The sequence below is a fragment of the Puccinia triticina genome, chromosome 16A (assembly GCF_026914185.1).
Source record: "Puccinia triticina chromosome 16A, complete sequence".
In the NCBI taxonomy this organism is placed as follows: domain Eukaryota; kingdom Fungi; phylum Basidiomycota; class Pucciniomycetes; order Pucciniales; family Pucciniaceae; genus Puccinia; species Puccinia triticina.
The window spans coordinates 2,888,422-2,913,113 of NC_070573.1; the positions used below are offsets into that span (position 1 = coordinate 2,888,422).

The window sequence follows — 24,692 nt, forward strand, 5'->3', positions numbered from 1 at the left end:
AGGCTTTTTTCGGCATTGGTAAGGTATAAAAGAACGTCGCGACGCCTGCAATCCTACCCTTTCTCATCATCCTTAATACTGCCATCGTGCTTCCTACACACCAGATTCGACCATCCTAGCAAATTTCATTCCCACACATCGTACAAATTTCTAGCCCTCAGAACCTCCAAGACCTCACAGCCGTCATTATGAGCGGAGCAATGCCGTGGTCAATTTCCAGCCCTCTCAAAGGCATTGACAAACGTGCTGACGGTAAAAACTCCGACAGTGTGAGTAAAATTTGATCCCGAGGGGCAAAATATGAACTGACATAACCGTGTTTCACCAAGTCCGAAAAACTACCGTCGCCTGTAGCTATGTCCCAGGAGATCCCACTCAGCTTGAAGGCTGAAAAGACTGTTCAGGCGGCCCGTGATGCTTGTGCAAAAATCATTTCAGGGAAGGACGACCGCTTGATCGTTGTTGTTGGCCCTTGCTCAATCCATGGTCAGCAAAAAAACTCCCATTCCATAATAACGCCTCAGGGGGAAAAACACTCAGTCGATGTTACTTTCACGGCACACCGCCTCTTTTGCGCAGACCCCGAGCAAGCTTTGGAATATGCCAGAAAATTGAAGGCCAGCCTGAGCTTGTTCCCCGACCTTGTCATCTTGATGCGTTCAGTAAGCCAAGCCCAGTGTTCCTGGTTTTCAAGGATAATGCTGAGCCTCTTGCGGGATCTTTAGTATTTTGAAAAGCCTAGGACTTCCGTTGGGTGGAAAGGATTGGTCAACGATCCAGATCTCAACGGCACCTTCCAGATCAAGAAAGGCTTATTTACCGCGAGGAAGTTGCTCAGAGACTTGACCGAGCTGGGCTTGCCACTTGCTGTCGAGCTCTTGGATACTTTCAGGTAAACCAGACTAGCTCTGCATCTCACATCTGGGGCGCAACTATTGACGCAGCTTTGGATTGTGTCTCCTGCAACTACCTTTTTTTTACTTTTACGGCAACCAGTCCACAATACTTGTCCGATTTCATATCGTGGGGAGCGATTGGTGCGCGGACCACCGAATCTCAACCGCATCGTGAAATGGCCTCCGGAAGGCCGCATCCGGTGGGCTTCAAAAACGGAACAGACGGGTCGATCGGTGTGGCTATTGACGCTATGAAGTCCGCCTCCTCGCCGCATTCGTTTGTGGGCATGAACCACGAAGGATTGGCGAGTATTATCCGGACCAAAGGCAACCAAACCGTCCATGTCATCCTCCGGGGCGGAACCAGGGGCCCCAACTACTCCGAAAGCCATGTCACCGAGGCCATCAAGTCGATTTCAAAGCAGCTTCCCCTCGCACATCCGTCTATCATGATCGACTGCTCTCACGGAAATTGTAAGTCCCACCATGCTTGCTGGTCAGGAATTCGTCTGATGAGCAATGTCTGGTCGTTGGTCAGCCGAAAAGAATCACCGCAACCAGCTCAAAGTTGCGCAGAGCATCTGCGATCAGTTGAAGGCAGGAAACCCGTTCATCGGTGGTGTGATGCTCGAATCCAACATCAACGAGGGCCGCCAAGACCTCCCATCAAAAGGCCCAGCAGCCTTGAAGCATGGAGTATCTATCACGTAAATGTCGAGATGTGAACCTATTTTCTCTTGCACGAACCTCGGAAGCTGATTATTTGCTCGGCTAAACACTCGATAGGGATGCTTGTATCGACTTCGAATCAACGCTCACCGTCCTCAAAAACTTGCAAAACGCAGTTGTCTATCGTCGGAAATTAATCGAAGACCTGGTGGATGATAACAAGACCTTGGGCTCCTTCAGTCTCTCTTTCGGCTCGTTTTGAATCCGACTCGGCCCGCTTTTCCGCATGGAAACTGAAGCAAAACACCTCTCACAAAGATTCAGTCTTTCAGTTCGCTTGGAAAGTCGTTACCAACAAGAACACCGAAACAAAACACATACAAGGACAAATTCATGTGGCCCCATTTTAAGTCATACATGTCACGGCATATAGAATTAATCGCGTTTTCGTTTCTTCTAAACAACCAATCCCCCACAATATTTTGACGATTTTATATAATACTAGAGCTAGTGTAGCAAGTACTCATTGCGGTTTCCCTGGCTTTCCTTTTCTGAAAGCCGATCAATTGTCCGCTTTTCTTCGTGTTGGTTTGTACCCCTTTGAAGAGAAATGGATGTGCAGCGCAGGTTTTGACCTCTTGTTGTACGTATCTCCCGGACAATATTGTGTGCCCTCAAGGTGCCACTCCAGACCAATCTCGCCACTTCCCTTTTGACCGTGATAAGGCTTTGAACAAATGTGTAATTCGCTGAAAAACTAGATCCAATGGTGTATGAGCCGTGAAGGAGGCTTCACTTATGGTGTGCAAAATCGATTTTCAGACCACTTTCTACATAAAATCATAAGATCTACATGTCCAAAGTTCTGACGGGGTGACAGTTGAGGGTTCTCTTCATTTCAAACACATCTCAAAACTTTGATAAATCTATTCATTATCAATTTTGAACACCCTGACTTTTCTCAGCAAGAGTACGCTGTATCTGGCCCCGCGTCATGTTCTTCCTCCTCAGACAGCGATATGTTGGGGGACTTCTCTTCAGGACACGGATGCATTTCATGTGCCGTCTGTATGTAGTCCCGCCGCGACATCGCAAGGACACACAGACTGCCTCTCGCCAGGCCGAGCACTCGTTGTCCTTGACCAGCATGGATGCAAGCTTTCTCTCCCCCGCCGGCGTCGCCCGCGCGAGCATCGTGTGCGCGAGCATCGTGTATCTGTTAAGCTCGCCATGGCTGGCACGCGTGTTGTCTCTTGCTCATTCAGGACCAGTTTCATCGGGATGTCTTTCCTGAGAAAAAAACGAAGGGCGGGGGTGAGTGGTCTACCGTCTGGCCCTGTTTTTTTTTTTTTTTTTTTTTCCTTTGAAGGGGAAGCCGAAAAGATGACGAGTGTGTGATGTCGAGGGTGGATGCTAGGTTGAGAAACGAGTCTGGGTGATGTGGAGGCCACGGCGGCACGAAGCAGGCAGAGACCAACGCTCTGCCGTAGGAAGCCGAGCGCAGTCGATGGGCCGGGCTGTGGCGTCGAGCAGGCCCAGGCCGCGGCACGCGTAGCCTGGCTCCTCTGCCTCGCCTTCCTCCTCTGACGATGGCCTTTCTCTCGCTCAGAACCGTCTGAGTCGCGTGTCCGCTGGCCAGGCTGGGTATAAGAGCCCCCGCCCCGTCGTCGTCTCTGCTTCCTCCACCATCTTCACCACTTAATCATCGCCATCCATCTTCCCCACTTAATCCCCATCCATCTTCACCTCTTGAGCCGGCCTCATCTCTCCCATCCGACACAGCCACCTCCCTCGCGCCTGCCCCGCCTATTTATCTATCCTATTTATCTAATCTATTCACTAATTTCCGAGGCCGACGAACGCCCAAGCATCAGCGGCTCGCGACGATGGTTTGCGGACGAATGACGCTGCTAGTGGGCGTGTGTGCGGCGCTGAGTGTGAGCGGGCTGCCGGCGCCGCAATACGTGGGGACGACGCGGATGGGCGGGGGCGGGTACGGGGGCAGCCAGTACGGCGCGAGCGGGGGCGGGGCGAGCGGGTTCAACGGGGGCTACAGCGGCGGCCGGGACGCCAGCGAGGGCCAGTCCAGCTCGTCCTCCTTCGAGCAGTCCTCCGGGACCTCCTCCCAGTCCTCCGGCGCCGCTAGCCGCGAATACGGCGCCGGCGCCGGCGCCGCCGCCGCCGTCAATGGCGCCGCAGAGAACGCCGCCACCGGCTTCGGAAACGGCTTCGCCGCTGCATCGTCCGGCCTTGGAGCCGGCTTGGGCGCTGGATACGGCGGGGGCCTCGGAGTGGGCGTCGGGGTGCGTGCTCTCTCCTCCTTCTGATTTCTTCAGGCGCTTCTGATTTCTTCAGGCGCTGACCCCTCTCTCCCTGTGTGTCCATTTCTGTGTTTAGCTCGGCGGAGGCATTGGCGGAGGCATTGGAGGCGGCATTGGAGGCGGCATTGGGGGCGGCTTTGTGGGAGGCGGAGGCTACAATGGAGGTGGTGGAGGCTACTATGGTGGAGGTGGTGGAGGAGGTGGAGGCTACAGTGGAGGAGGTGGAGGCTACTATGGGGGCGGAGGTGGAGGAGGTGGAGGGTTTGTTGGCGGTGGAGGCTACGGTGGAGGAGGTGGAGGCTACGGTGGAGGAGGTGGAGGCTACGGTGGAGGAGGTGGAGGCTACGGTGGTGGAGGTGGATTCGGCGGGGGTGGTGGAGGCTACGGCAGCTACTGATCTCGCTGAACAAGCGGGATCCACACATAGACACAAGACCAACACTTTTCTACCCTTTTTCTCTCCGCCCCTCGTGTTTTTCCTCACACACACCATCTACATTATTCTCTCTGCGCTCCTCGCTGTGGACCTGCTGTCTCCCCACCCCATTTTGGCCGTTTCTTTCTGCTCGGTGTGTGCGACTCCTCTCCTCTCCGCCCCTCCCGATTTTCCTCACAAACCCACCATCCACACGATCTGCGCTCCTCGCTTCGGACCGCTTGTGTTTTCCCATCCTCCCACCCGATTTTGGCCGTTCTCTTCTCCCTGCTCGGCGTGCTTCGCGAGCGCTTAATTCCCTTCTCGATCGCAACAAACCAATCAATAGACCACATTAGAGCGCCTGCTCCCGAGTCCGCCCGCCATCGGCGCTGCGAAGTCGCCGTCTATAGCATCTGGGCCTGTGCCCGTCTTCGGCCGAATCTTCCTTCAACTGCATATCTGAACCTATCTGAACCCGCATAGTATGCCACCAAACTTAGCAAAGAGTCTCTCGAGACTTCGGGCCCCCGGGGGTAGACTGAACCCGCGAAGCGAGCCTTCGTCCCCACATTGGCCCAGCAAGAATGCCACTTTGATTATTTTTTGCATCCAGTCGTGTTCACAGCTGGTGAACAAGGGCGGTGTTTTCGGGCTCGTAGCAAAACCAGCCGCCCATCGTGCACACAAGCTGCAACATGCAACAGCCAAGTCCAACCCCTGCTCGTATCAACCCCAGCTGTTTGCGGGTCTGTGGGGCGCAGCAGGATGCTCCTGATCCGCCCCACCTTCGCAGGTCTTGGATCGCGGACACCAGGCCTCCAACCCGCGCCATTCCATGGGAGATAACGCACGGACGGGCCAGGAATGGCAGGCCTGCGGCGTTCCCGCCGGCCCGCCGAACAACTCGCATCGTGGCTCCGCATAAGGGGGTGATTGGAGCGCGCAGGCAACACAGGGGGGAGGCGGTAAGTTCGGCATGCTTTCGCCCAATCGGCCACCGTGTGCACATTCTCCCATGCTGGATCGAGTGTCTGACCCCAGAGGCCTGCAAGTCGAAACCCTCATGCTTATGCGATCGGACTCCTATGGTGTCGTGTGCATCCCCACGGACCTGTCCGGGGATGATGCCGAGCCACCAGCCGGGGCCGCTCGGCGTCGGCACGCTTTCCTCGGTGCTTGTTTTTGGTTATGAAAACAGTCTCCGCTGTGGCAGGTACCACGCTCGCATAGAGCCCCCCGGGCAACAAGTGTCGGGAAGCGTTTTGTTTTGCGGCCGGGGGCGGTGGATGTGCGCAGGCAGACAGCACTGGCTGTGGGAGGGGGCAGCACGGGTGTCAGGCTTTGGTGCTCCGGCAGGATTGCCGGGTCCGGGTGCCCAACGCACCCATCCAGGGTACCCCAGGCCTGCTTGCGGCCACGCCCCACGGAAGAATAATGAAGGATACATAGTGGTGTACACGGGTGGTAGTTCAGTAGAGGACTTTGGCCTTCAGCTTCCAGCCGGCGGCCGCTCGGGAGCCGAGCCAGGAGGGCACGAGGTGGTTGAGCTCGGCGACGAGATGGTTGGCGGTGGCGGCGGAGGGGGCGTAGAGGACCTGGGCGCGCGTGGTCTTGTTGCTGTCCATGGCTGCTCTACATCTGGAATATCCATCGGTTTATCAGTCGGTTGTTTTTTTTTTTTTGCGAAGGGAGGGGGGGAGGCAATCTCACGGGGGCGGGGGGTCGAGGAGGGGCCAGTAGAGGGCGCGGGAGAGGCGGTCGAGGGGCGGCATAGCGCGGGCGGGGAGGAGGGGCAAGCCGGTGTTGCGGAGGGTGTTTTCGATCTGGAGGGGGCAGGAGGCGGCGGGCAGGCCGGCGAGCAGGACGGCCTTCCCGGGCATGTACGGCTCGGGTGCTGGCGGCGGGGCAAGGCCGTGCTGGGCGAGGATGCGGGTGCGCAGGCTGGCCTGGCGCTCGACGGCGGCCAGGTACGCCCGCCCGAGAGCCGCCTTTGCGAGCTCGACCACCGCCACTCCCGGGCCATGCGTCCCGTGCCCGGCGGCTAGCGAGCGGCGCAGCTCGTCGATCGGCTCCCGGCTCGAGAACATCAGGATGTTCGTCTGCACGGCCCACGTCTGCTCCGGAACCTGGACGACTGCATGGACACTTCGTCAGCCTCTTGTGGTGGTTTGATGTGTGGTGAGTGCTTACCTCTGAGGAGCCCGGCGGGGTGGGAGATTCGCTTGGCGACGAATGCCCGGAGGTCGGTCGGCAGCAGACTGGCGGGCAGGCCGGTGAGCAGACAGGTGCTTGTCATTGTCCGCTTGAGCATTGTTGGTTGTTGGTTTGTTGTTTTTGTTGTTTTTGTTTTTTTATAGTTTGATGAGTGGTGCTTATGTAAGCCGCAGTGTCCGGTGGGGTACTTAAGCCATCGGGGCTGACTCAGACACTTTCTTCCCAACAAAAACCGAAAAAAAAAAAAAAAAAAACCCACTCCCACTCCCTCATGACCATGACCATGGCCACTGAAAACCTACCCCCCGCCGAGCCCAGCCCACTCGACCAGACACTCATCGAAGCCATCAACAACGGAACGACCAGAGACAGACAGATCCTCCTGGCCGCAGAGAGCGAGATGGGCAGATTCATCGGAACAAAGTCAGTAGAAACAGAAAAACAAACAGAAACAAACAGAAAACTAACTAAAAACAACAGTCTCCAGCGACAGCCACTCAGCTCATCCCTCTCAAACTCACTCAACTCCTACCAGCGCATGCTCGTCCACCGCCTCGGAGACGCATTCGCAATCAAACGCACCCTCGAATCAGGCCAGATGTACATCGAACGAACACCGCACTCAGCCTGGTAAGAATCCAAAACAGCCCCTCTCCCAACACCGCCCAGGCTGCTGACACACCCCACTCAGGCCCACCCTTCGTCTGGAAACCCTGATCGCCAGACAGAACCCAACCACCCCACCAGCCACCACCACCGCCGACCAGCCACTCGCCGTCTCATCCCCCACCACCTCCTCCCCCTCCCCACCCAACCCGGCCCCGCAAGGACCCCCGAAGACCTTCAAGATCATGTCCCGCGCACTCGCCCGGCAGCCCAAGATGCCCTCGACGGCCTCCTCCGCCTCCTCCACCGACTGCAGCCTCTCGGAATCCAAGCGCAACGAGATGAGCTACGAGGAGCGCCAGGCCGCCTACCTCGAGGCCCGCAACCGCATCTTCGCCGCCACCGCTTCCTCCGCCGAGACCAGCACGACGGGCGAAAGCACCGCCGGGTCCACCACCTCCTCCTCCGGACAAGCGCCCCCTCCCGACGACCCCCGCCGGAGCCCCACCAGCCTCTCCAAAAAATCATCATCCGCATCACCCCCCGCCCCCACTCAACCCCACCCCCACCACCCACAACAGCTCAAGAAAAACAAGACGGCCGACAGCAAGCTGCTCGCCGCCAAGCTCCGGCCCAGCGCGACCAGCTTCGACCCCAGAGCCAAGGCGCACGGATACGAGGAAGTGACGGTGATCGAGGTCGACGACCACTCGATCACCCTGCCCTACCCGTCCGACCCGAGCAGCGTCTACGGCCCCGCCGCCGCCTACCCGGCCTTCCCCCACCACCCGCACGGCTTCCAGCCCCGCGACCCCCGCCTGGGCGCCTTCCCCCCGCCCGCCGGCCCCTGTCCGCCCGCAACCCATCGCGCACCCTCCCTCTTCGGCGCCCCTCCCTTCCCCGACTCGTCGTCCTCCGCGCCTACGATGATCGGCACCGTCCCCCTCGCGCCCCTCCACCACCTCCCCCTCCTCCACCGCCCCTCGCCCCCCAACAGACCGCCGTTCTTCAACGACGCCGCCGGAAGACCCGACCCCGCCCCCGCCTTCCCCCGCCCCGCCGACCCCCCCTTCGGCCCCAACTATCTCTACCAGCAGCAACAGGCCGCCGGCTTCGGCCTCCCGCCGAGGGCGCCCCTCCATATCCCTTTCCTCCCTAAACCGCCCCCGCCTCCTCAGCCCGACCTCGCCCCCGCGTTCACTTGGCCCGCGAATAACGCTCCCCCGCCGCCCCACCACCACCACCACCACCATCACCAACACCCTCACCAACACCCTCACCAACAGCCCCACCACCAGCTCCAGCACCATCCCCACCAACAGCTGCACCAGCACCAACACCAGCTCCCCACTAGATTCCCGCCCGCAGACTCCCAGCCCCCCTCATCCTCCGACGACGACGCCCTCCGAGACCCCTCCGCCGACCCTGCCTCGTCGTCTTCTTCTTCCTCGACTACTACGGCTCCCATCGCCGCCGCCGTCGCACACCTCACTCTGGCCTCCCCGGGCCCGCCGGCGTCCCCCGGCCCCCGGCCCGGCCAACACCTGCCCGCTCGCTTCTGCCACCAGCCGCTAACCAACCATCACCCGTTGCCCGTCAAGCCGCAGTGGACCGACTTCGCGGCAAATCCGACCGCCGTGGATGGCCCGCTGGGGTCCGGCCGGGCCCCGCCCGCCGCCGCGCTCGGCCGGCCGTCTGCGACTCCTGCGACTGCTACTGGTACTGCGACTGTTACTGCGATTGCTCCTGCGACTGGCGGCGTCGCCGGCGTACCGGACGGCGCCGCTTCCGGCCCACTTCCTGCTTCCTCTTCTTCTTGAATCCCTCTCTCTTCTCCCTCTCTCCCCTCTATCTCTGCCTTTTGTGCGTCTTCCGGTACGTAATATACAGTACTTATATATGGTCGTGTCCGGGGCGTGTGTCTGGCGCACGCCCCGCTGGGCTTGGTGTTGGCGTCTAGCTTAACACAAGTCCCCCACTTCGGAGGGCCCTGGTACAGCCTGGGCTGGCGCGAAGCGCGACCTCCGAAGGAGGGACTTGGGACTAATGTCCACTTTTTGGCCTGACGGTTTGAGGCCTTTTGGTGGGTGTTTTGTGCCATTCAAATTTGGACCCTGTTCCCAAAGGGCCCCAGGCGTGCCCTTTGGATCACGAAACTCGCCTCACTCTTCCCTCTCTTTGGCCGCTACACACGTCTCTGGAAGTTCCAGCGTTCTCCTCCCATGCCCCTCCAAACTTATGGTTTTTGGGGTATTCTGGGCTGTTTGACATGTGTGGATTGGACTGGCCTCGGAAAACAGTATGCTCATTCAATTCAATTCCACAGGATCCAGGCTCTCCGAGCTCTGGTCAATATGCCTCGGCCAATCCAGCTCATCCATCCAAGCCTCCTTATGAGGACATGGATGTGAAGCCAAGATGGTCAGCTATATCGACTCTTCAGGGCTCCAGCAGAGGCTTGTCAGCTTTTGCTGTGTGGAGGTCAAAAGGAAAAAAGGGCATCAAAAGCCACAAAAGCCCCAAACTCTCCGGCAAAAAGTATGGCATAAGTCATAAGCCTCTCCTGCGGAGAGTCCCTGCAGGACCTGGGGTCCCCCCCCCCCTCTGTTTGGGAGGCTTAGTTAGGCTGGTGTTGTTGTGGGTTGGGGGGCGTTGGATGCTGGCGGCGGGAGGCCAGGTGTCACGTGAGAGCTCCCTGCGGCTGCGGCACACAGCTTGCCTCTGCTGCCTCATGCACCCTCTCTCCACAGACGCGCACGCTTCTCGTGCAATCGCGCCTCAAAAATCACGTGTTTCAGGACAACAATCCTCGCAGGACAGGCTGCACAAGCCTCCTCTTTTGCGCCTGCTGCACAGCTGGAGATCCATAGGGCCTTTGGGCATATTTCAACGTGTGCTGTTATTTTTTTGTTGTTGGAGTCAAAACAGCCCATAACGTAGATCTATGGATCTAGGTTTTGGGGGATTTAAGACATATATCCCAGCTGTCTGAAATGAATTTCGTTAATGGATATCCCTCCTTCAACATATTGTCACCCAATGTCTAACACCAGTGTTCCACACCAAATTTCAATTTTACACACCAGTGCATCCCTCCTTGTCAGAAACAAGTGTCTGGTCATTTAATGCTGGCATGTTCCAGGGCAGATCCCCCCCAGAAAATCTATGGTGTTGTCACAGAATGGTTCAGTCAGAAGCCTATGAAAACATAGCTGCTTTGTCTTTTTGTGTTAAGTTTATTTGGTCAAAGAAACCACACTGACGGTGGCCTGACTTCCATGCATCCAAAGCTGATTGTGCCAGCTCCTCACATCTTCCTCTTGTGATTCAAACCCTCCTCAGCAATATCCAATCCGCAGTTGGATTGAAGGAATCATCTCCAAACAGACTGGAAAATCAGGACCAAGAGCTGAAGCCATGGATTTGTATTTGATTCCAGGATAGCATCTGATCCTTCCTCCGCAAAAGACTTCCAGGGGGGCACCTATTCCATCTACAGACTCATAAATCCATAGCATGTATAGGAATGGGATTGTTTCTTGCCACACCACTTTCAGCTCATCTCAAATTTGATAAATGTCCACTGCACCAACACCGCAAAAGCCACACACCAAAAGAGTATCACCAGCTTTCCCATCAGGAAAATGATACTTAAATTCCTCTGTTTCACTAGCACCCTGCCTCAATTTCAGGTTGATTGTTTGCATTTTGGTGCTTCATTTCAGTTGTATGTGAAAGATCATGTTATTCTCATGCAAACCCAAAGTAGTGATTTGGATTTTCATTTTTATTCGCGCCTGGACGGTTATTTCAAAAGCATCTCAACTCATCCAAAAGCTGTGTGATTTTGTTGATGTCCCATTTTCCTCATGACTGTGGGGCTTCTTGTCAGGTTGAAGGATTGTATTTGATCAACAGTTGACCTATGTGGAACATGTCTTCTGCTTCAATACTGATCAAAATCACAGCAAAATCCTCTTCACCCAATGCCAATTTTCAGGCGCATGCTTCAGAAACTGGCATACTTCAAATCATAGACCCACTGATCTTGTCTACTCCCATATATGTACATAGTTGCTCACTCACCAAGCACCCCACTTTGCAGGCTGGTACTGTGTTGAGTACCATGGAATTCCTGTCATCTCCCTTACGGATTTGCAACAATTCAAGTTTTTAATGAAAATTGCATAAATTTGATATGTTTGATGGAAATAGGCAAACACTTTGTTGCTGGACATCTTGGCTCATGAGTATTCACGGTATCACACAGCTCATTATTCTCTTTGAAATGCAACAGCCACTGCCCGCTTCAACTTGAAAATCTGTGCATCTGTCCAGCTTTCCATCTCATAGAGACCTTTTTCACCTTTTGCAGATGTGAAACTTGAAGTTTTTGATTTGTTCTCATCTAGTATCCTGGCAACAGCATTTCCCTCATTTTGTCTTCCAAATTGCAGAACGTTGTATGCATCATCCTTTTGATGGTAATTGTCAGGTTGATTTCCACACCGTGGAAGCCTAAGTGGCAGTGCCCAATGTTGGTCCTGCAATTGAAATGTGCAAGTTGGTACATTGATCCTGAATTTATTTGCTTTCCTGCTGAAGCAAGCCAAATTTCACAGTGGGTGCCTCGAACTCAGGATGCTCAGATGGCTTAACTCAAGCCCCCTCCACGTTGCAGCTGAAAACGCGATTTGCAGGAACTCGAGTTCGCTGGAACTCAGAAATCCTGACTGGTCTTTTCATGTGTCAGCATTCACAATTCCAAAACCTCACCTGCACTTCTGAAACAACCTGCTGTCCCAATCACCACCCTGCCTTGCTCCAATCAATCAACCTTCTTGACTGGTAGCTCATCTCTCTCGCTGCAGAGCAACAATCAAGCAAACAATTCAACCAATCAAACAAACAAACTACTGAACAATCAAACAAGCAAACAATTGATGAATTGATTGATCGCGCGTACAGCTTATCTTTCAAGCAACCGCAGGTAAACAGCTCCTCCTGACTCGGAAACTGTTTATGTATAACATTCTTCATTCCATTCCAAACTTTAGAATCTTTGCTTCCTCCCCATTCATTGATCAATCAATTAATACTCCAACTGACCATGATGCTTTGTCTCTTTCAGGGCCAATCATTCTCATCTCACCCCCTTGTATGTACTCCTTCCACTCTGACCATTCAAATTTGCTGACACAAAAATCTTCCCTTGCTTCAATATATATTGTTTTGAAAAATTTCCTTGATCAGGTTCTGACAGCGTCATTGCTAGGACCTGGCTTTCTTTTTTGGCTTCAAGAGTGCAAAAACAAGCAATTGTTCAACATACCTACATATAAGGAAGTGAGTTGAAGCATCCGCTTGCCTTCCTTTCAATATTTTGATCAATTGATCAAATGACCTAATGGTGAATAATCACCATTTGCTAGAGGAAGCTAACATATTGTGTTTCCACAAAAGCTTGGATCAGAGCTGCTTTTTATTTTATTTTTATTTTTAGAGTTTCCCCGCCAGTGGCAGCCAGCTGGAAATCCATATGGCTGCCAGCTTGAAAATCCCTGCCTGGTCATCCACCCGAAATGTTGGTGATGACAGTAGCATCTGAGTTTCAAGTTTAATAAAAACTTAACCATGCATCTTCAACACCAATGTGCCCTCAGGCCTTGCCACACAATCATTATCACACACCTCCACCACCGCAGTCGCCATACCCTCAAGCGCGCCACCATTGGCAGGTCAGGGATTTTACTCCCAATTTTGATCCAGAAAAATTATTGACAACGGGATTTGTCTCCTATTCTCCGGGAACAAAGGTCAGTTCTTACCCACTCCGAGTTATGCTTTTCAAAATTTTAATTCTTCTCCTGAGTCTCTTTCAACATTAAAGGTCACCGCGGTCAGGATGTTGCTACAAGGGCATCCAAAAGCCTTTATATGTGATTCTCTTGGCTACAAAATTTCTCCCCGTTCTTTTACTCGTTGGATTGTCCTCTATGAACAAACCCAAAGTGTGATCAGGAACCCAGACACTTATGAGGAACTCGGTAGGCCCCACGTGCTTACTTCGGAAGATTGCAATTTCATGATAACTCTTGTGCGAGATGAGCCAGGCCTTTTCTTATCCAAGATCCGAGAGAAGCTCTACGATAACGGCAATCCTTTGATGAGTGTCCAAGCCATCCATACAAACTTGGTCAACCACTTATCCTTCACCTTGAAGAAGGCCAATGCTTCCCACGTGCGCAAATGTCTGGTCACAAAACAATCATTGATTGAAGAGATGATGTTTTTCCCAGCAGAGTTCTTGGTCTTTACTGGTGAGCTGCATTTCCGATCCCAAACTGAAAACAGTTCAATACTGATGAGAGATCCCCGCAGATGAGAGTGCCATCTGTAGTCGCAACTTGCTCAGAACTTTTGCAAGATCCAAAAAAGGGACCCCTTTGACCCGCATGACCGTCCAAGAGAATGCCGAACGGTTCAGCCTCTTACCCGCAATTGGTATTGACGGTGTGCTTGCTATGACGGTCAGAGAAGATACGTTCAATGGACCCAATTTTGAGCACTTCTTGAAGTGGGACTTGGTGAGTCATGCAGCCCTGTTCCTGATGGGTCTCAGTGAAAGCCAATCATACTGATGTGCACACTGGTATTTTAGCTTCCAAGAATGAACCAATATCCTGCGGTACACTCTGTTCTTGTTCTGGAAAATGCTTGTATTCACAGGGGCAATAGAGTTCAGTCCCTATGTGATGCCGTTGGAGTTCAACTCCAATTTTTGCCCCCTTACTGTCCAGAGCTCAATCCCATTGAGCTCTGCTTTGCCACCCTGAAGGCTCACCTCCGCGCAACTCAGATACTCAGCTATACTCTCAACCTGAATGGGCAATCAGGGATTTGTTTGCCGGGCTGATCACCCAAGATCTTTGTTACAAGCTATACCATCATTGTTGCTATGCTGTCCCTGCAGAATCCTGATTTGGGATTTATCTTGTACTCCTTGATTGGCCATCTATTTTCCATAGCTGAAAGTTTAAATCAACCAAGAAACAATAAGAAGTGATTGATTGAGCTAATAAGTCTTAAATTGTAAAATAGGATTGAGATTGTATAGCAAAGAGACAACATCTTTGGAATCAAGTAACATGGGCTCTAGTTGAACACAATACTACTAAAAAAAGGATGCTGAGAGGTCACACACTGGGTTGTTTTCTTTCTAAGTGGAGTCGGTAATTGTCTACATTATCACACAGGATGGCAATTAGTCCAGCGGGGACTGCATATCTTGGATTCTGGAGCATAGTGATGACTATTGGAGAGGCAAATAATTGGTAGCAATCAATGTGCTGCTCCACACAGATGTAGACCAGAAGGCTGTCAACAACAACATCACTGATATCACAGTATTCAAAGTAGTCGCTTAATGGTGGTTGCGCTTATCAACAGATGATATGTCTGACAATATTAGCTAAAAGAAGGCTTACAATTGGGTTGATTTCCTTATTGGTGCACTCAATTGTTTGACTCTCAATCTCGGTGTTTTGACTGTGTTTTTTCGCAAGCTAAGGGACAACACAGAATGCATTCAGCAAAAATGAGATATCAAAGCTGGCCTGGGGTTATCATACCATTGTCAAAGAAACGTTTGAGTCTGGTTTTTTTTTTTGATCTATTGATACTACCCCGTTGCCCTCTTTGGTCACACTGAGACCCCAGCGCCATTGGTTGTATAATTTGTCATCTTTGGTTTTCCATGTGACAAATTGGCGGAACAGAGCCGACTCATTGCTGTCAATCTTCAAACCCCAAGACTTCCGAGGGGAAACAGATCCCATTTCTTCATTAATCAGTTGAGGCAGTCGCGGTTTGTGCTTGCCAATACAAGCAAGCACCATATCTTGGAATTCCTCAAAGGTTGTTTTGTGAGTGTTGATTGTGATGAGCGAGTGCTGGGGGCTTTTGTAAACTAAGAGGACCATTTGACCGTTCTTGTGTTGGCCAGGGTAACATATTGAGTGAAGAGGAGCAAGTCCAACTTTGGTATCATTTGATGATTTGTTGTACGCAACTAGCACTTCAATTGGTTTCTGGGTATCCGTGGAAAAGTTGAAGCTTGTGACAAATAAAATATCAGGTGTGACAAACCACAGAATTGGACATGTTTGGATTGTGGAATAAAGGAAAACCACATATGCTCAAGCCTGAGGGGACATTTGGTGGACAGTGCGACTGAAGAGTGATGGTGTGTGTTGACACTGGACAGGCTGGCTGAGGATTCTGAGCATGATGCATTTGGCCCGGAATTCTTGGGTCAGCTCAGCTCTGAGTCTGAGTTTATTGGTGGACTTGGTGCGGAACAACCCTGATTGCTCACATTTCCGGTGGAGGACCAGGCAGGGATTTTAAAGCTGGCAGCCATATGGATTTCCAGCTGGCTGCCACTAGTGGGGAAACTCTAAAAATAAAAAAATAAAAAAGCAGCTCCAATCCAAGCTTTTGTGGAAACACAATATATATGATTCTTCTAACCTTCCACTATTGTCACATAGCTTTCATTGAAAGACAAAATATGCTTCATTCCACAATGCAGAACTGACATAAAACCGTGCCTCCGCAGCTCATCACCCAGGATCCTAGTGCCAACGTTAGCCAACCCAACAAGCAATCTGCAGACGATGGAGAGGAAGAGTAAGCAATATTTTTCGTCCTCCTTTAAATTATTGCTGGTTTATGAGCAGGTGGCCAATGCTGTTGTCCTGAGCATCCATTCAGGCCCGGTTGACCACTGTGTATTCTCAGTCTATTGGAGGAGGGTTGCTGTTGGAATGAGCAACTATTCAGTCCTGGCCCTTTCCCACATTTTTTTTTTCTCTATAAACCTAAATCTTTCTCAAGATGCCAAGGCTCAACTAAATTGTATCAAATTTGGTTACACAGGACCTCATCCTGCAAAAGGTTGCTCCCAGGGAAAAAAAATAAGCAATGGGTGTTGAAGAAAGCAATTTCTGTTGCCCTGTTTCAAGCATCTGCCTCCACTAGTGAGACTCCAGAACAAGTTGGTACCAAATAAATTCCTACTCCTGATCCCAACAACAATGACAAAAATACTACCAAAACATCTACTTCTACCTTGTGCCTCCTAGCCGCCAGGAAGACCTCAAACCCTCAGAACCAATCACCAGCAATGAAACGCTAGAACAGTATCATCACTTCACTCACAGAATGTGCATTGCCTTGCCTCACGGTCAGCCGGCATTCTGCAAGTTCAAATATGTCCCTTTTGATTCAATTTCTCCAGAAGAGATTCAAGGTTGGGAGAAACTAGTTGGTCACTTCTTTGACAGGATGCACTATGCTGAGTGGGTGAAAAACAACGTGCCTCAAATGGAAGGATGGCAAGAAAAATTTGTTTGGATGTTATTGCTCTGTTGGTAAACTCCTCAAGATGATGATCCTGGCCAAGTAAAATACTAAAGATGAGGCAAACTCAATCAAAGAAGCAGGTGATTTCATCTCACTCCAGCTCCAACCCCTTGCCCCTGGCGTCTTTGAATCGTGCCGCAAAACCCTCATCAAGAACAACTTGCCATCCATGTCTCACAAGGATTATCCTATGCCTCACAATGCTCTTGACTTTGCCTCTTTTCTTACCTTCACCTTGTACAACTTCCACAACAGACCCCACGTTGACACCAATGCCAACCATTGGACTCTTGTTTGCTGGATTCCCATCTTCAACCCAAGGACCGCCTCAAAAGACAACCCAATTTTGGCCAATGAAGGGTTTGATATGGTAGGAGGTCAATTCACGTTTAGGAAGTTTCAGCTTTCCTTGGACTTGCACCATGTTTTGGGTATTACTCTCTGTGTTTTCAGGTCCAGGGATCACATACACCAGACTCTTCCTGGAGCTTCTCCATCAGACAAGTACACTTGTATAGGTTTCTCTTTTCAAATGTCTGAAGCTATGTCTAATGCTGTATTTGCTTACATTAATCACATCACTCCCTCCCTTGAAGTGGCTGGCCAACAAAAACAAATAGAAAATGCTCAGAAGAAGTTGTAATATGTTCATATTTTCTGACTGCTTAATTCTCCTTTCTTTAATTTTATCTCTTTTCTTGCCTTTTTATGTCTTCAAAATAAATTTTACTTGAGCTTCTTGTTCCCCAAATTTTTGATTTGATATCTAGCTTTCCAGACAAAACTTATACATGCCTTTCCTCATTTTATTTTGACACATTTCAAATTAAGTCCAAATGTGAGGTTTCCAGAACTGTTTAACAGTCTAAAATGGACTTTAATCTACCAATTGGATTCAATACTGAAAAGTTATTTGTCTCCAAACAAAAACATATTTACAGACAAACCAATCTTCAGGAGAAACTTCAAACAACCCTTTCAATCTTCCAAAAAATTGAAATAGGAATCATGAGACACTCACTCTGGTCCATCACTTGCTCTAACTTCCATTTGAAAGCAGAGGTTAAATTTATGACTCAAATGGATGTGGTAGCTCTTACGGAGGCAGAGTTGCAGCCAATCTAAGTTTATTAAAGACAGACAATCACAAAAACAAAGATCAAGGGTTTCCCCTACAAAATAATAACAAGAAAAAAAAGAAAGTCAAACAACAACACCAGAACCAATACCCATCCTTTTCTAGAGAGGTTGCAAGTATTGGGCAGATAACCCCCAGCGCACCGCATTTAAGGCAATTGCAAAGGGGGGTCATCGAGAATTAACCCTCAAACTGCGCAAGTGCAACAGCGGAGGGGTTGAGGACAAGCTGCCAGCTGGAAGTGCAGTGGCAGAGAACGTCCTGGGGTTAGAAAAATCCAAACCCCAGGTTTATATACCCCAACCAACTCACCCACCTTGAGTTTTTGGGTATGTATGTCTACAAGAACTGTGTGGGCAGTCGCAAGACAGCAGCGTGGCGGTGGCATCGCCCTCCATGCTGTATGTTGTGTGTACCATGGAGGGTTGAGTACTGGCTGTACCAGTCACTATGGTCCAAGGCAGCGGGTTGCCCCTACTACAAAGGTTTGCCACAATGGTTGCTACATGCCGCGCCACCCAATCCGCTCGCCTCGCGCATTTCATTCGCTACACAGCGGGGCAGAGTCGGGGCGCCCAGCCGGCGCACCAGCAGTGCAGGCGCCACATTGGCGCCACTGGGGCTCATGAGGACACACAGTCATCGTGACGCCCCCTGTCATGAACCGGGGCGCCACCGGTTGAGGTGACGCCCTCATGTGCAACATGGGATTGCCATTGACCTGCGCGCCCCAGGGACGCCCCCATCTGGCACCCCTACGCCGCCTCGGCAGGGGGGGCGCCCCGCGGGTCAATCATGGCGTCGCCGAGGCTGGCCGCCGGCAGGGCGGGGGGCGCCTTGAGGTGAGTATGGCCCCGGGGTCGCCCAAGAGTCGGCCACATGCCTCCACGGCCGTACCGCCGCCCTGTTGAGGCGTAGGCCCAGAGAGGCCCCATCGGAGCCCTCGAGCTGGGTCGGGCGAGCCATGAGGGGAGCCCCGAGGGGTGTGGGATGCGGGCAGAGGGCGCTTGCATTCAACAACCCCCAGAAACACCTTGAAGAGACCCTTGAGGTTCATCATGGCGTTGCCAAGGTTGGCCGCCGGCAGGACGGGGGGCGCCTTGGGGTGATTATGGCCCCGGGGTCGCCCGGGAGTCGGCCACATGACTCCACGGTCGTACCGCCGCCCTGTTGAGGCGTAGGCCCAGAAAGGCCCCATCGGAGCCTTCGAGCCGGGTCGGGCGAGCCATGAGGGCAGCCTTAAGGGGTGTGGGATGTGGGCGGAGGGCGCTTGCATTCAACAACCCCCATAAACACCTTGAAGAGACCCTTGGTTTCACCTCAGAGGTGAGGCAAGGTGAAACTGTAACGCTTCCTTCCCCAGCACTTGGTGAGGTGAAACCATAAACACTTTCTGCCCCGCTTCTCATCCAAAACAACCCACTCAGACCCCACTTCACAAATTCACCCGCGCAGGACCACAAGATCATCAATCTGCGGCTGATATGGGCCCCACTGATGAGCCAGGTATGCCTTTTCTCCACTACTTCAGTTGTTTGTGACCCACAGGCTCACATATTCCTCCTTGTCAAAAGACTAAACCCACAAAGAGAGTGTTACATGCTATGTATTTCCCCAAGCAAGAAAAGGACTGGCAACAGCATGTCAAAAATGCCGCACACAAGAACAACGTCCAACAGCGCCATGAATTGAGGAGGTCACGGGTACCCCCTCTGGAGGCTGATCCAACTCAGCAACAGGACAAATGGCAATTCAATGAAGAAGAAATTGCTCATGAAGATTGTACATGGGCTCACATGATGGCACTGATTGGGGGACTTAACACACAGATGCTTGAACCAGAGACAAATGATTCTTGGCCTCTAGAGCCTGGGGTTTAATATTGACAGCAATTCCATTTAACTGATGATTCTTGTATGGAAAACCTCCATAAATCACTTTTGCATACTGTGAAAACCCATTCATTAACCTTTCCACATAGGAACTTAAATGAGAGGCAATGGTCATTAATTGGTGTCTATACTTTGCCCCTTCCCACACCAAATGTAAGTCTGACTGATCCACTAATGGATGTGTTAATTTTTTATCTGCTTTCTATCTAGATTGAATTTCTTCAGATCAAAATCCACAATGCATGTTTCACTTGTTACAAATCACAAGACAAAACTGCCCAATTCATAATCAAACTGCACAACACTGAATCACCAATTCTTGCCTCACGTTAACTGAAGATTACCCTTCCTATCACCTCCATCTGGCCCCTAACTCAACTTTTACTCAAAAGGAATAATAGAATGTGATGGTTCTTGGTCTTCAGGGTTTTAAACCTTGCAGCGGCGCAGCCGCCTTGGCCTCTAGTGTTGTCTAAAATCCCTGCATGCCTTATTGGGGGGCATGAAAGATTTCATTTTCATGAGGTCAAACATGAGAAGGAATTATATTGTTGATAAAAAATTTGCCTTAAAACCATTACACCCAAATTCCAATTCACAGATAATAGATATGCAGAGGAATTGATTTGTGAGAGGAGGTGCCCACCCAGAGTATCTTGGCTTGATAATTCCTTCCTATGGAGAGCAAATAAATTCCCCACATTGAACAAGTATAACTCTATCAGTCTCTATTTGCACTTGAGGGTGTGTGGATATCAAAATCTAATTCAAGTCTTACTTACAAAAGGAGACTGCTTAAGTTCTGCAATATTTTCCTCCTGGTTGCAGCTGAATCTAAACTATGTTCCAAACCATACCTGAAGATGAATTGGAATATAATCTATATTAACTCAATCCTTGCAAATTTCTCTCATTGAAATTTTTGGATTCAAGAAATCACATCTTGTAAGGTATTTACAAAGGGATAGGGCTTTAATTTGGATTGGTATTGTTGATCTGATCTTAAAGTGACTCAAACCAATACAGTTGAAACAATTGTGATCATATCTGAAAATAGGTTTATTTGCATCTCAGAACAACCAAAATCAGCAGTGGGTAGTTACGATACGCTATGATAACCACCGTTATCTGCGCAGCGTAACGCTTGCCGTTACTGCGCTTGTGCGTTATTGCTGCTAGTAACAACTAGTTGTAACCCCGGGCCTGTATTGTAACAGGCCTGATTTTTTTGATGCGTTACTTGCGTTACTAGTAGTGTAACGCATTAACCACCGGTTAACAAGATAAAGAGGGGCAAATGGCCCCCTCTGGATTATATGCAGTCCAATATCTGCCCCTCCGTGCGGGCAGATATCGTAACGGATGTCAAATGCCAAACATCCTGGGTGTGCAATATTGTAACGCACTTCTGTTACGGTTAACGGTAACGGTAACAAGAGAAAACCTGTTACAATATTGTTACGTTACCAATAACCGTACCGTAACTACCCACCGTTGCCAAAATCATTTCTCATCACTGAACTATAATCTATTTTGTATAATTTCTCTGCATATGCTGTAGGTTTGAGGCTGAAGATAGTGTTGCAATGAAAATTGGGAAAGTCCAAAATATACATATAACATTTTTCCCAACTGTTCTTGCAATCCAAGTTTTCCATGATAAGTAGGATATGACATCCGTTTGATGTTGACAACACATGATGATGATGAATGATTTATATATCAACCCAAGTTACACATAACATCATACTGAGAACCAAATGCCTTACAACCAACTTCATACCTCCTTCCTAGAAGCGGAAGGTTCACTCAAAAAAGTTACATGAAAGCACTTGCATGCAAGTGCCATGGAAACATCCCTGGTGTCACTGTCCTTTCTCAAGCCCATAGGCTTGTCTCTGTGTTCTTTTGTTCTGCTTTCTTCAGTTCGAATCCCAACAAATACTTTTAGCACTGGATAGCAATTAAAAATAAATGTAATTTTTAGCTTTGAGGGAGTGAGTTTTTGTTGATGGGTGTCCCTGGGGGTGCGACAGAAAAGCCGCCTTGTACTCTAGTTTTATATATACTCTGTGCTATGAAAATTATGGCAATATTATTTCATCAGAACATTACGTATGAGGGCTGTTAAGATTTCAGCTCAACAAGATGAGGCAACGAAGGGGGAGAGACTATCTGGGGTCACTGATAGGAACAAGGAGCACTTAAAGGAGGATGATTGGGAATCAGACTCAATACTCTATTTCAAATGTGAGGAGCAAACTTAAGAAGACAACTAGAGAGCCCCCTCAACAAGATCCAAAGGGGGCCTAGACAAGTGACAAGACATGAAGGGACAGGTGACAGGACAGGACAGGAAAAGACAGGTAACAGGACAGAACAGGGTACTGGACATTTAACTGAACAGGTGACAGGGACAGGACAGGACAGGGAACAGGACAGGACAGGGAACAGGACAGGACAACAGGACAGGATAGGATGACGGGACAGGAACAGGAAAGAGACTGTGAGCAGACTCTGAAGCTCAAATTCTGACAAGGGCTGCACGTTAGTCATCATGCATTACTAACTTCAAACTCAGGATGCAAGTGGTTTGGGTCAACCCAACAGAGACCCAAGACCCAACGGGTCTCGGGTTGGGTTTGGGTAGCCTAATAGTCATAAACTCAATTTCCGACCCAACCCGGCAAGACCCAATTGTTAATTGGGTTTGGGTTTGGGCGGGCAAATTCCTTTTTGGGTAGGCCTGATGACCCAACCCTGACCCAATCAAGTCAGATGTAATCAGGATATCAGATATCCCCTCACCCATCCAACATTGGCATCCACCAGCCCAGCCCCATCCTATGTTCCGACTCCTAACCCAACAATGCAACAGCCCAAGAGAAAACAACCCACGGCCGTGATTCCCAGTTTGTCTGACAAAGCAGATTATGACTCTGATGAAATTAATTGCATCAGATTCAGCATTCTCCACAGGCGGAAGAGTACTCGGCAGTAATCAAACACAACTAGAGTACAAGGCGGCTACGCCGCCGCACCCCCAGGGCGTCAACTCCACAGCCCACCGCCGGCCCAAGGCCCAAGCCCAGCGGCCAAAGGCACAAAAGGTTGCCACCCGCGCAACGGACACCCCCGCAGGCTTTACGCTCATTTTAATCAGCCATCTGGCAATGCCCCGCCGGCAACCAGATTGCTCGCCAGGAGTCCGGAACAGTGAAAGCACAGAGAAGGGGGAGCGTGCATTTCAAGCCTTGGCGTCTAAGGCGGCTACACCACTTCACTTTCAGGGTATCTGTCTAACCCCTCTCCCTCATCCGCGACCAGGCGCATGAGCCAGCATGGCCTCCTGTTGCTTCTCCCAAGGGGCCTGAATCAAGTATAGCCCTGAGTCCTAGACCTCATTTGAATCAAAAGCAAATCATAATGATGTAAACATTATTTAAACAGAATGCAGGTCTCACCTTTAGTAAAAATTTGAAACTTCTGGGAATGCTCGGGCAAGGGAGGCTTGGTTAGGTTTGTATAGCATTGCAAGTTGAATTCAAATGCCAATAAATTTGTCATGTTAGATCAACATCAAAATTTAACACTGTTCTTAACATATTATTCAATACTGCCAGCCTTAGAGCCAGCGCAGCTGGCCTAAATTCTGCCTTTTCTACCCTTTCATTCTAAAACTCCTTTATATCTTTTTCATCTTAAGAGATATCTTTGTTTTGACTTCAGATTATTTTTTCTCATGCAATTTTAACCCCAGTTACAGCTTACCAATTATTTGTAACTATATTCCTTCTCAGAGTTTTTGAGTTATGGTGCGCTTGCGCAATTGTGACATGGCAGCGCTACCAGGCGCGCCAACAACTTGTACCTCCTTTGTAGAATTCTTGAGTTGTGACGCGCATGCGCAGAAGTTACATTTAAGCGCTACCAGGTGCTCCAACCACTTTTGCATATATAATTATGTAAGCAAACTGTGAAAACATTTGAAGTCAGGATCCCACATGCAGCTGAAGGATACACAGACTTCAGCACACCAGAAAAACCACCAGAGACAACCCAGGATAACTAACCAGAGGCCACTTCACTCCCAGTATCACCACAGGATATTGACAGTAGAGATCGCCCGTGGGGGGTACCCGGTATCCGTGGGCGGGTACCCGCCAGCCCTCGGCGGGTACCGTGTGCGGGTCCGGGTATGTAAATTTTGGATGGCGGGTACCCGTCCAGGTACCCGCTGCAAAATGTCTGGAGACAAGCAGTCGCGGACGACCTTTTGCAGCGCAATCATGGCCCCCGCTAACCTAACCCTCTCGGTGTCCAGCACATGCTGGAAGCCAAGAGGGCATACACTCTTGATGTCCGGCACAGAGCGGACATTGGGAGAGTGTATGTATGCCCTCTCAATGTCTGGTATGTGCTGGACACCAAGGGGGCATACACTCTTGATGTGCGGCACACAGCAGACATTGGGAGGGTGTATGTATGCCCTCTTCTCAATGTCTGGTATGTGCTGGACACCGAGGGGGCATACACTCTTGATGTCCGGCACAGAGCGGACATCGGGAGGGTGTATGTATGCCCTCTTGATGTCTGGTATGTACTGGACACCAAGAGGGCATCCACTCTTGATGTCCGGCCTAGACCGGACCTCAAGAATTCACACACAGACATACCCTCTTGATATCCGGCCCAGACCGGGCACCAAGAGGGTATATACACCCTCAATGATGGTCTATGCCGGCTTCAAGGGTGGTGTAAACTCTTGATGACCGGCTAAGACCGGACATTGGGAGGGTATGCACACACCCTCTTGATGTCCTGTCTGTGCCGGTCATCAAGACTGTATGCCCTCTCGGTGTCCAGCACAGACCGGACATTGAGAGGGTATACATACACCCTCTTGATACCCGGCCCAGGTCAGGCATTGAGAGGGTATATACACCCTTGATGACCGGTCTGTGTTGGTCATCAAGAGGTTACACCACCCTCAAAGCCGGCATAGACCGGCTAGAGGGTTGAATCGTAGGCGGTACCCGTGATACCCGCCACAGGTACCGCTGGTACCCGCCCTACGGGTGCTGGGTCCAAGTCCGAGTATCTAAATATGCC

The 24,692-nt window shown here is 50.7% G+C and overlaps 5 protein-coding genes across 5 annotated transcripts; 4 read left to right on the top strand and 1 right to left on the bottom strand.

The window, feature by feature from the left end:
• Positions 1 to 200: 200 nt before the first annotated feature.
• PtA15_16A288 (uncharacterized protein) lies at positions 201 to 1,827 on the top strand (the record flags this gene model as incomplete). The annotated part of the gene is made up of 7 exons (XM_053163963.1): positions 201 to 269; positions 330 to 486; positions 580 to 662; positions 726 to 892; positions 997 to 1,370; positions 1,435 to 1,603; positions 1,683 to 1,827. The coding sequence occupies 7 exons, from the start codon at positions 201 to 203 to the stop codon at positions 1,825 to 1,827; spliced, it is 1,164 nt and encodes a 387-aa protein (XP_053027936.1).
• Positions 1,828 to 3,451: 1,624 nt separating this feature from the next.
• Positions 3,452 to 4,283, top strand: PtA15_16A289 (uncharacterized protein; the record flags this gene model as incomplete). The annotated part of the gene is made up of 2 exons (XM_053163964.1): positions 3,452 to 3,868; positions 3,963 to 4,283. 2 exons carry the CDS (start codon positions 3,452 to 3,454, stop codon positions 4,281 to 4,283), a joined length of 738 nt encoding a protein of 245 aa, XP_053027937.1.
• Positions 4,284 to 5,773: 1,490 nt separating this feature from the next.
• Positions 5,774 to 6,600, bottom strand: PtA15_16A290 (uncharacterized protein; the record flags this gene model as incomplete). The annotated part of the gene is made up of 3 exons (XM_053163966.1): positions 5,774 to 5,942; positions 6,015 to 6,438; positions 6,495 to 6,600. The coding sequence occupies 3 exons, from the start codon at positions 6,598 to 6,600 to the stop codon at positions 5,774 to 5,776; spliced, it is 699 nt and encodes a 232-aa protein (XP_053027938.1).
• Positions 6,601 to 6,801: 201 nt separating this feature from the next.
• On the top strand, positions 6,802 to 7,152 carry PtA15_16A291 (uncharacterized protein; the record flags this gene model as incomplete). Its single annotated transcript, XM_053163967.1, has 2 exons — positions 6,802 to 6,941; positions 6,999 to 7,152. 2 exons carry the CDS (start codon positions 6,802 to 6,804, stop codon positions 7,150 to 7,152), a joined length of 294 nt encoding a protein of 97 aa, XP_053027939.1.
• Positions 7,153 to 7,369: 217 nt separating this feature from the next.
• On the top strand, positions 7,370 to 11,782 carry PtA15_16A292 (uncharacterized protein; the record flags this gene model as incomplete). Its single annotated transcript, XM_053163968.1, has 4 exons — positions 7,370 to 7,597; positions 7,706 to 7,870; positions 8,501 to 8,761; positions 11,747 to 11,782. The coding sequence occupies 4 exons, from the start codon at positions 7,370 to 7,372 to the stop codon at positions 11,780 to 11,782; spliced, it is 690 nt and encodes a 229-aa protein (XP_053027940.1).
• Positions 11,783 to 24,692: the final 12,910 nt, after the last annotated feature.